Source organism: Episyrphus balteatus, chromosome 3 (genome assembly GCF_945859705.1).
Source record: "Episyrphus balteatus chromosome 3, idEpiBalt1.1, whole genome shotgun sequence".
NCBI lineage: Eukaryota > Metazoa > Arthropoda > Insecta > Diptera > Syrphidae > Episyrphus > Episyrphus balteatus.
The window spans coordinates 71,558,437-71,570,008 of record NC_079136.1 but is presented as its reverse complement, the minus strand read 5'-3'; the positions used below and the strand labels follow the sequence as shown (position 1 = coordinate 71,570,008).

The 11,572-nt window shown below is 30.5% G+C and overlaps 1 protein-coding gene across 2 annotated transcripts in view; it reads right to left on the bottom strand.

Annotated features, from left to right (window-relative positions):
* Positions 1–387: 387 nt before the first annotated feature.
* Positions 388–11,572, bottom strand: part of LOC129913817 (gelsolin) — a 37,944-nt gene continuing 26,759 nt past the window's right edge. For both annotated transcript variants that reach the window (XM_055992692.1, XM_055992693.1), the window contains 8 exons: positions 6,672–6,746; positions 6,400–6,592; positions 5,929–6,222; positions 4,724–5,781; positions 4,411–4,659; positions 4,243–4,353; positions 4,063–4,188; positions 388–538 (listed from right to left, as the gene is read on the bottom strand). In XM_055992692.1, coding sequence (XP_055848667.1) covers positions 464–538; positions 4,063–4,188; positions 4,243–4,353; positions 4,411–4,659; positions 4,724–5,781; positions 5,929–6,222; positions 6,400–6,592; positions 6,672–6,746 — 2,181 coding nt within the window. In that variant the 3' untranslated portion in view covers positions 388–463. The remainder of the gene's footprint in view (positions 539–4,062; positions 4,189–4,242; positions 4,354–4,410; positions 4,660–4,723; positions 5,782–5,928; positions 6,223–6,399; positions 6,593–6,671; positions 6,747–11,572) is intronic.

Here is an 11,572-nt window from a genome sequence, read left to right as displayed (position 1 = left end):
GTATTAATGTCTTGTGCTGTATCAGCAAAATGGACTAAGTTTCCGAAGCTGTAGTGTGTGTCTAGTCCGTAGATTTATCTTCGGATTAGATTAATATGTAATGTAATGTAATGTAATGTAATTTATGAAATTTAAGAAAAATTTTTGAAAAAAAAATTTCAATAAAATTTAAAAAATCAACTCGGCAACACCGGCAATTTTTAATCTATAGACTTTAAAGTATTTTTAATTACCGACGTTTGAAAAAAAAGATCATCAAAATCTAAGCTGTTCGGCCGGGTTCCCTAATATTGCCAATTTTTGAGCTTTAGTGACTCCACTATATCTGTTTAAATAAAAATATGTTTTCATTGAAAAAAAAAAATGATATTATTATTTTTTTTTTAATCATAATTACACATTATTTGAACTTAATTTATTTATGTTCGTAAACTTAAAGTAAAAAATGATTTATTTTAAACCATTAAACGTTGTTCTCTTCGAGGTTGAGGTTCTTCTCTAAAACATTTTTCAATACTTCTTCATATGTTGGCCTAAGCTAAAATGATTACAAAAAATATTTATTTTAATTTTCTTATAAATAAAATAATTAAATATACACAAATAATTTTGTTCGGCTTAATAAGAAGACATCATGCACAACAAATCTATAAAAATAAAACACAAAGCTACACAAAGAACAATATTATAATTATTTTAAAAGAATACAAAATAATAAATTTAAAGTATTGTATGATCGTAGCAGAAAGCAGAGACTTTCTGTTTCCGGTACATTTATATCCATGTTTTTTTTTCTGTTTGCTGTGAATGTGTATATATTTTCAGCACTCTTTTTTAATTTAATATAATGCAAATAAGCGAAGAGGTTAATTGAATACAACAGTAACGTAATGAGGCTAATTGAATTAAGCTCAAGAGAGTTAATAACTATAGTTGAATAAGTATTTTATTTTATTTAATTAATTTTTTTTTTATTCGTATTCATGTTTGTATGAAGAGTGTAGTAGGTATACTTTCGCAGGTTTTTGGTGCAACGTTGTATTTTTTCTTAATTTGTTGATTTATTTGCAGAGGTCACAGATGTTCACTGGAATATTAAGTAGGTAGGTAGGCATACAAAGACTGTGTCAAGGGGATAGTTGAATTAAAAAAACATAAAGTACAACTTGTATCTTTATTACTATTGACTCTCATAAATAAATCATAACAGATATGTGATTTAAAATCCTATAGGTCAAAGTTAAGAGTTTTTTTTTTTTTGTATGTGAAATATGTTTTTGAAAAGGCAAAACCTTGAAATAGTGTTTTTTTCTCAAAACATTTGTGAAGTGCATCTTAACTTTGTTAGATTCTTTAAAAATGGAATGCTAATTCAAATGGTCTGTTTATAGCTCCCTTTATGTATAAATTATGTAGGTATTTGAAAGTTATGCATTGCCAATTAATAACGGATGGACTTTTTACGCGGAGAAAAAGACAATAAAAAAACAAATAGAATGTATGTATATATTAAAATAAGTGTATTTCTGCATGCTTTTTCTGCCAAGAAGACTGACGTCTTAAAGTCAATTGAAATTAAATAAAGAAACATGCGTGCATACTTATCTAAAGTTAGATTTCTATTAAGAAAACTATATCCCTAATTTGCTCTATATCAAAGTTAATTATTTTTACTTGGACTTTGCGTCTGATTTTTGGATTATTTCCATATATCTGCTGTATGGCTTGATCGATTTGTTCTAATTTTGCACAGTTACCTATACTAAAAATTATTCCAAGTAATATTGTTATATTCCAAGATATTATCAAAAATATATTCTTGAATCACAAAAAAAATCGAAAATGAAATCCATTTCTTAGTAGGTTAGGTACCTATTCAGCCCTATTCTGCTATTCACGTGAATCTCAGATCCGATTCACACATTCGATCCACTTAAACTCTACCTTGTCATTCTGCTATCCATCGGGTGAACTGCATTTTTTGAACCTTTTTTTGACGTCCACGTGAACGTCAACTTAAAAAAAATGGCGAAGAAAAGGCGAAATTGAAAGAAAAAAAAAATTGTTTTTTGTTTTGTTTTGCTTTTTTTTTTCATTGGAAAAATAAAATCAACCCATTACATACTAACAAATACTTAAAAAGTTGTGAGAAGTGGCATTATGTTTAATATAAACGATGCCGATGGTGAATTTATTTTTACAACTAAAAGTGACAGATCTGCAACATTTTGTATGCGGATTGAAAATGTATGGAGCAAGTTAATTCACGTGAATAGTGGAATACCGAACAACATTACCGATATTACCGACGTGAGTTTGGATTCCCCCTGATGAATAGCAGAATGGTAATTGGTGAATATTTAGAGATTATTCCCCCCTATGGATAGCAGAATAGAACTGCTACGTTTATTACACATTTTTCTAGATTTATCAAAAATGACTCAGCCAATTTTTTGCAAATTTCGTCAACACAATGTTTAAATGATGTTGCATTTTTTTTCTGTACAAAAAAAAAAAAACAGAAAACTATTTAAATTTACAACTCTCAACTCAAGTTGAGATTCCTCTCAATTTAAGCATTCGCTCAAGTGAAGTTTTTTATTCATAGCAGTCACTTGAATAGCGTAAAATCTTGGCTTGAGTAAATTTTTTTCTCATTGAAGCTCACAATTTAATTTTTTCAGAATGATTCCGGACGCTTCCGGATTGTCAATCGAAAACGCCATTACTGAATTGAAATAAACTGTCATCTGCAAATATCGGTTTGAATTCAGTCCTTAGATTTCTATTATAAGAGAACCCTACATTGGCAGTCTTTCTGTGCAAAATCATTTCTGTAATGACGCAAGATAAATGATGTGAAATGTCATGGGAAAAGTTAAATTAAATTTTTAACTGAAGGTAAACCAAGCTTTAGGCTACGGTTTCGAAGAAAGCGATTTTTATTCGCGCAAGTAAGAGATTTCAAGCGATTTATCGCTCCAAAGAATTCATTCGAAAAAGTTGGTTGGACAGCTTTAAATCGCTAGATATGTATATAATAATCATTTTTATCAAAAAACAAAACCGACTTCCATGGATCAAAACTGGGTTTTATGGTTTTTTTTGCTAATAGTTTCTATGGCTAAAACTGAACGAAATTGAATTGGAACCACATTGCAGCCACTAGCTTTCCAATACAAAAAGAATTATCAAAATTGGTTCACTTAGTCCAAAGTTATGAGGTAAAAAAAAAAAAAAATACAGACGAATTGAATACCTCCTCCTTTTTGGAAGTCGGTAAAAATTCATTTGAAATGGCTTTTAACGCACAGTTTGAATACAAATCTATACATCAACAGCTTTCAATCGAACAAAGAAAATATTTAAATATCAAAATCTAAGCGAATATTTTCCTCGCAATAGTCGAAATCGTTTTAAAAAAAACTGTAGCCCCGTCTATGTTATAGAAGTGGTCTGCAACGAAAATCGTCTTTGAACCAAACAATATACTTTTTCAGAGGAATTTCGTGTACTGATTTGGAATTAAAAAAAAAATGCTTCGGCACGTTTTCGTTTGGTTGGACGAACTGATAAGAAAAAGGCAGTGATTTACTATAATTAATTCTTATAACTTATTAATTTCTATCGTTTGACAGTAAATTTCATGAATAACATTTAAAAACTCTACTAGATAAGTTTCCAAATCAAAAATTGGTTTGAACTTTTGGACATATTTTATATTAAGGCATATGTGTGAATTTTCTAAAAATATTTAAATTATTCACAGTTTTGACCTCATTCCATCTTTTGAAGAGGTTTTCAGAATCATCCCGTAGGTAAAAATCCCATCACCATTTTTGTAAGAAAACAGAAACAAAACAATAGAACAATATGTTTTTATTAAAAAATCAATATAAAAACAAAATAAACAAGTTTAGGATATATTATAGAAACATAGATAAAAGATATTGTTAGAAAATATATATAAAATTAGTATTTCGAGACAACAAAAAACACAAATAAATAGGTACTATTACGTTTCACCCGATTTCTACACTATACAAATTTTTAGTTACCAACCTTCCACGCATCATCATTCCATTCAGGAAACATGCGTTTAAAACACTTTGGTTCAATGCCTTGTTTTATCCAAATAATGGTTGCAGTTTCAATAGTTCTTGAAGATGGTTCCATTTTGATGTATTTCTAAAACGATCATTTCATTAATGTATTTTTCTAGAATAAATAAATAAGACTTACTCTAGCCATATCAAAAACTCCATTTTGTTCTTCTTCAGTAGTTCCAGAACCAACCCATACATAAATTTCATCTCCACCATCCAACAACATAACATCGTCAACATCAAGATCCTACAAAATAATATCAGTTAACAAATTACAGTCTTTAATAACGAACCAACTTCTTACATCTTGTTGAAAATCAGGAACTTCTTCAACCTTTATTCTACCACTAACAAGAATTCTGCAATGGAACAGACGTGGTTCCAAAATTGGAGAGCCACCCTTACCCATTCCACGATCATAAATACCTTCGCCATTCAAATCATCCCAAAAGTCATCGGGCTCAGCACCTTCTTGAATAACTTCGTTTTCGAAAGATGGCCAAAATCTACCAATACGGTCTTCAGCCATATTTTTTTCAAATCCTGATGCAGCCTTTAAATATATAAAATTTTAGATAACAATTACAGAATGTTGTTTGTTTTTCGAATTGACTCACCAATCCAACCCAAATGTACACTTTTTTCTGGGCAATTTTGACTAAAGCATAAACATCATCCGAAGCCAATGACGATGAATCGGCCTCAACTTCATTGGCCCTCACATCAGTTTCATCAGTTCCGCTAACACGGAACAAAATTGGTTCACTTGGTGCTCCAGTGTAAGAAGTTATTAATTTCCCTTTGAACATTTTCAAAAAATGTCTTGGTTCATGTCCTTGAACAGTTGTGACAACAACCGCATCAAGCTCATCGCCGAATTCCATGCCAACTTTGACAGCTTCATCCATTGAGGGGGAACCCGCTTTTGAACCCCTCCAAGCGTAAACAACTGAAGCTTTGTTTCCATCTGACTGAATAAAGTCATATAAAATTACATATGACCCGAATCCTAAAAGAAGCTGATTTGGCAATGGAAGGGGAATTTCAGTACGACGAACTTCATCGGTATCAGGAAGCTCAACAAACTGAATAAGTCTGACAATCTCGCCTTTACCCTGATCTGGCATAAAGCCTAAGGCACGACCACCACTCTTCTTCAACGATTCGACTAAACTATCATCGAATTCAACATCAGAATCATCTGTGCTATAGCCCATGGCAGAGCGAATTAGTCGAGTGTGAGAAGCTCCCAAATCCTTCCATGTAGCAAAGTATTGCTTGAATGGTGCTGACTCAGCCCCCTGGACAATACGGTGGACCTGAGTCCAGGCAGGGTATTTCTTAGTTTTCAAAAACTCTGATGCCTTATTCATAGCTTCTGCCTTTTCTTTTTGTGTAGCTTCCTTGCCAACCCAAACATAAATTCCAGATCCAGTGTCCAAAATAAAGCAATCCCTGGTATCCAACATTTCTTGTTTCAAAGGTTTTGAAGCTACTGGATCAATCTTAAGTGAACCAGATTCATCGGTAACCTTGTACAAAGTGACCGATTTTTCATCACCGCTTTCAAAGACTCCATCTTCTTCAGCAATAGACTCATCGGGAACATCGTCAGGTGAGCCTGATCCAAGAACATTAAAGAATTCTTGCAAATCAGATCCACTGCTGAATTCATCTAAGATTCGGAGAAGAAAAAAATCAAAATAATGTATCGTTGTTTGTATATCTTTAAACATTTTTATAGCCTTTTTCCTTTTTTATGCGAAGTTCTACTTTTCGTATTCCTGGCTGACCCTTTACACTTTACTCTTACTCAACTCACCTATAACATTAACCTTAGCACGTCCATTATGATCTTGATCCCTGATTTGATTAGCTGCGCTAATAGCTTTGAGCTTTTCAACACGTTTTGCTTGTATTCCAACATAAACATAAATTTCACTACCAGCATCCAGGATGAAGCAATCTCCTTTGTTCATCGACGACACGGATAGATTCACTTGACGAACACGAACGTTGCGTTTACCTTTCACTTGGAAAAGTCGTTTTTCACCTTCTGCATTGGTTTGTACGTGCTTGAAGCCCGAACCTACACCACCTTGTTCATAACGGACACCTTTTTGTCGTTTGCGAGATAAAAATGAAAAAGAGAAAAAATTCAATTATCTTTTGTTGGAACTCTCAGGTTTTCCATATACACATGGACGAATAGGATAGTGAATATCCTCCCCATCATATGGGTAGAAAAAAAGTGTAAAGGACATTGATGCATATATGTTGTACAAATGTTTACCATTTTTAAAGTAACTCAAAAATAGTTGTGACTCATGGTCTTGAACTTCACGATGTTGAACTGGTGCTCCATTAAGAATGTCATCAAGTTGAACTGTGAGGATGGCTGCTGTACCAGCTTCATCGGTAGAGGTTTCCGAACCAAGCCAAAAGTGTACATCCCAAGAGATACTTTTGTCCTTGGATTGTTTTGTCTGTATGAATATAATATTTAAATATATGAAGGACGGAATTTTTTTGGAAGAAGAAGAAGGAAATGGGTGTTGAACTTACATTAAGGACGATGTATGAATCACCTTCATGGAACTTTCCATATTTATTTTTTGGGTAGGGTACTGGTTCAAATTCCTGAAAGTAAATAAATATTGTAACACGTTATAATTTTTTTTATTTTTTTTAGTGAATTGAATTTAATACAGAAAATTTAAAGGACAATCTACTTTTTAGTAGATTGGAGAACTTATAGCTAGGTACAATACAGTGAATACACATTTTTTCACAATTTTTAAATAAGAAATATAACTCGTGGAGGAGTCAAGCATATTTTGATAATTTCAGTACTACAAAGTAATAGGCCAGTGTGACTGTTTTAGAGCAGTGCAAATATTATTTTGGGGATATATGGAGCGAGACTGAACAAAATTGAGGTTTTAAACGATTTGTAGCAAAACTACCCCATTGTCAAAAAAAAAGATATCAATAAAAATTTGTAAATAATTGAAAGATCTACGTACAACTTTTATTATGATATTTTTGACATAACCTCAAAAATATTGAGACACATAAAAAAACAAATTTTTTGGTTTTGTATTTTTATTTGTATGTAACAAAAACTTTTGGATTTTGATAAAATTTTGTAAAATTGTACATAATTGTGTATTTAATTGAGCCTGAGTTTTTTTTTTAAATTATTTATGTTTCCATTAAAAATTTGTTTTATTGAAAACAATTTTGATGAATTTTTCAATGCTGCCTTTTTTTTCTTTTTTGTTACAAAAAACCTACAATAGCGAAAAATGAAGCCAAAAACGAAAACAAAAAAGATACGCATTTTTGGAATCAATACTACTATGACTTGGTCAAATGTTCTGGGTTTTATGGTAAAAGTTGATATTAATTAAAAATTTATTAAAGAATAAATTGAATTTAGTTTGATAACAAAATTCATAAGAATAAATGCAAAAAAAAAAATTAAACTTGTTTTTTTAAAATAACAAACCAATACCATTTAGATTGGTTGAGTAGAGGAATAAAAAAAAAAACAAAGCAATTTTTGATAAAAAATAAGCTATTTCTCATTGATTTTGTGTACGTTACGTACCGAATTTCGAGCAATAATTATAATTAATAATCATAAATTGTGAAAAAAATAATCAATAATCATAAATGGAAAACTGGGTCGCATGTGCTTGCTCTTATGATAAAAGTAAGTTCTTATGGTAAAGCTTTTAATGAAAAAAATTTGAAATAATCTTGTCATTTGAATTTTTACTTGCGATATAGGTACTATAGGGCAAGTTTAGGATTCGTAAAAAAAATCGAACTCGAGATAACAATTTTACATGACATGCCAAAAAAGTGGGTCCGGCAATTCTGTCTGTCTGTCTGTCTGTCCGTCTGTCTGTCCGTCTGTAAGTACCTCGAGCTGCAGCCTAAACTAATGGAGCGATTTTCTTCAAACTTGGTAGTTAGCAGTTTTTGGTGATTCCCTAGAGGAGAAATTGAAATTTTTTTTTTATGACCAAAACTAACGGTACCTGCCATATAACGGAAATAGAAAAGTAAATTTTTTTCGAAAACGGCTCTAACGATTTTGATTAAAATTTTTGTGTATAGTATAACACATAAGATACAACTTTTGAAATAAAAAAAATATTTTTTGTACCGTTATTAACGGTACTTGTCATAGAACGGTTTTTTTGATTTATGAATATCCCGTACAAGACTAACCCGATTTTAACTAAAATTTTTATACAAAAGCGTTCAAGTAAAGGTAATATTAAAATTTAAGAAAATTTCCCAAAAACACATTTTTGGATTTTTAAAAAATATTTGAAAATTTTTTTTTGAAAAATCAATTTTTTGAAAACGGGTTTGTGAAAAATTTTTAAATTTCGTTTTTATGTGTAAATTAATTATTTCTTCATAATGACATACCAACTTTTTTTTTGAAAAATGTTAGAAAATTTTTATATATAAAAAATAATTTTTTTAAAAAACGGCTCTAACGATTTAGGACATTTTTTTCCTAAAAATTCCTTTCTATACAAGACATAAACTGGCATACTTGTTTTTTTTGTAAAAGATTATTTAAAACGGTGTTTAATTAATTATAAAAACAGATTTTATTTTATTTTAATTTTCCCAAATATTCTTGAATAAAAAGCTGTAACATTAAAGTCACTTTAAGCATAAGAGCAAGTACGTGCGACCCCAGTCGTGCAATTTATTTTTTTAAGAATTTCATAAGAAATGTAAAAACACATTATTTTATAACTACTAAAATCATTTGATTTCTTGTTAGAAAAAAAAAATTAGAAAAAAAAACCTTTAAAAAATCGTTGGGAAAAATAACACTGGTCGGCAAAAAACAAAAACAAGTCGGGAGCAAGAACTTTGTTAGGTGATTTTAATTGACTTTAGTGTGCTGAGTTCAAAACTGTTTACACATTTATTCTATCACGTCTAGTTTTTGAGCTACACTCATCACTATTTTCGCTATAAACTCAAAAAAAAAATAAATAATTTTCAATTGAGTTCTTTTTGATGTTTAGTCAAAAATATATATTTTTCTGTAATATGTATATTGCTTTTTTTAATTCCAAATTAGAAAACGCAAACTGGAATTTGGTTCAAAAAACAATTCATTACTTTGAAAAAAAAATTCATTTACCTATTGAGATTTGAATTTGAATTTTTTTTTTCAAAGTAATGAATTGTTTTTTGAAAAAAAGAAGCAAGATTTTGAGATATTTATCAATATCAATATTTTTCAATATCTTTGAGAAAAACAATAATTTTGAAAAAAAAATAATACCTTCGGTTCTTTTAATATGGCATTTTGCAAAAAAATAACTCAAAGGTGATGTAACTCTACTTCAAATGTACCAAAAAAAAAAGCGTTTTTGACCTGTTAATATTCAAATTCGGACTCAGCAACAAAAAATTTGGTTCAAGCTCTATTTTCGTTGCCTACCAGTGTAATTTTACGTAGGTATATAAACATAATTTATAAAATGAAAAAAAAATTGGTTCGCTATTAGAAACTTAAGAATTTACTAACCAATTTTCAAAGATTTTTTTTAAATCCAAAAATATGTTTTTTTGAATGTCATATGGCCAGATTGAAGAAATAAAAAATTTCAAGTAAAACAAAAAAACACAAATAATTAAATACAAAATAGAGTACGTATACACCACAGTGCACGTGGACAACGTGCAAATATTGTGAATTACAACTTTGGCCTAGGTGCCAACACCCAAATCGAAATTAAATTATAATACATACTTACACTCAGTAATTAAACAAAATCTTTATCATTTCTTTGTCGTCAGTGTTAACAAAAACACACAAAGTCAAAATCCTTTCAAATAAGAATCAAAAATTTATCAAAAATTTGCTTATTTTCAAAATATTAAAAATAAACACGTACTTCAAACTTCTTATGTATAATTATTCAATAATACAACTACCAGATATGGGCCCTGCTCAGAGCTACTACATCAACTACATCAGCTACATTTACTACACCAGCAACCTCAAAAAAGTTAAAAAAAAAAATGCTTCGGGAAGTTCAACAGGCCGCCACAATTAATGTTTAAAGTCATTGATGTAGATGATGTTTACAATGTAGTAGGCTCTGAAATAGGTCCATGGTTTCTGAGAAATCAGGATTTTCGGAAAAAGGGCGTAGAGATGCGAGGACTTTGTAAAAAATTATTTTTAGAATATTTTCCTCTCTAAACCTGAAAAGTGCATCTAAATTTTGAACACAGATTCTGAAAAATCAGCATTATTTGAAAAAATTGGGCGTATATGGTATATTGGACGTGCTCTAGAAAAAACTCTGCTCCCAAATCCAATTAAATGAATTAATTTTTCTGATCTTAATGGAACTAAATGTCCTATTTTTCGTGGACTATTTGCTGATGTCCCACGTAAGATATCAAATGAACAAAATACTTTTTTAATATCAACCTGGATTTTGAAAAAAAAAAACAAAGAAACAAACATAAAACTACCTACGCTTACTTTTTTTTTTGTAATTATTATTTATCAAAAAAGTCTCATCATATCCGGTAGGGAATATAAGAACTACAACCAGCTGCCGAAAGCGAAATAAAATAAAAATTAAATTAAAGAATAAAAAAAAGAGAAAAAAAACTTAATTAAAGGTAAAGCGCAGCACGCATTGATGTAGATACATGCTAGGCCCTACTGAATTCCACTTTTTAATTAAATATTTTGCAGAGATTTTCTGAACCAAACCTTGTTCTGTGTGATTTTTTTCCATGCAATGGCATTTTTTATCATGGTTGCCGCAATGTTTATTTTATTTATACACAATAACTGAAAATAGGTGTCATTATTCCATTTTTTCTTAGCAATATTTTGAATAACCTTCTTTGCACTTTTTCTTCAGCTGTTTAAATTACCTAGTCACAGCTCTTAGCAATAAACCTAACTTATTTTCCCTCCTAAATAAACCCTCCTGAATCATTCCAAATTTTTCAGACAACCAAACGAATACGCTATTAATTCAATTATCGAAAACTTAACTTGGCAACCTTTGATTTGACAAGCAATGTCCTTCAGCCCATTAACAATCAACCTCTTCACCTTTTTCCCGTCGAAACGTATTTCTTTTACTGGCCGTTGCATCCTTTTGGGGATTCAGCTGCCGGATTTATTTGTATGATATTTGGTCACATGAATACTCTCATGCAGATATGCTATGATTTTAAATCTGATTGAGCTGAAAACGTCTGCTTAAGCTCTTGCTTTGTACCAGTGCCAGTACCAGAGCCATCAGCCAACATGCATGACTGCAAGTGGGGAATCCAGGATACAGGATACGGGTCGAATTCGTTAATGAACGTTTTGCCCACACTGGGATTGACTTACTGTAATAAAGTAACAATCAGCTATGTGCATTTTTATTTTAAAGGTAATT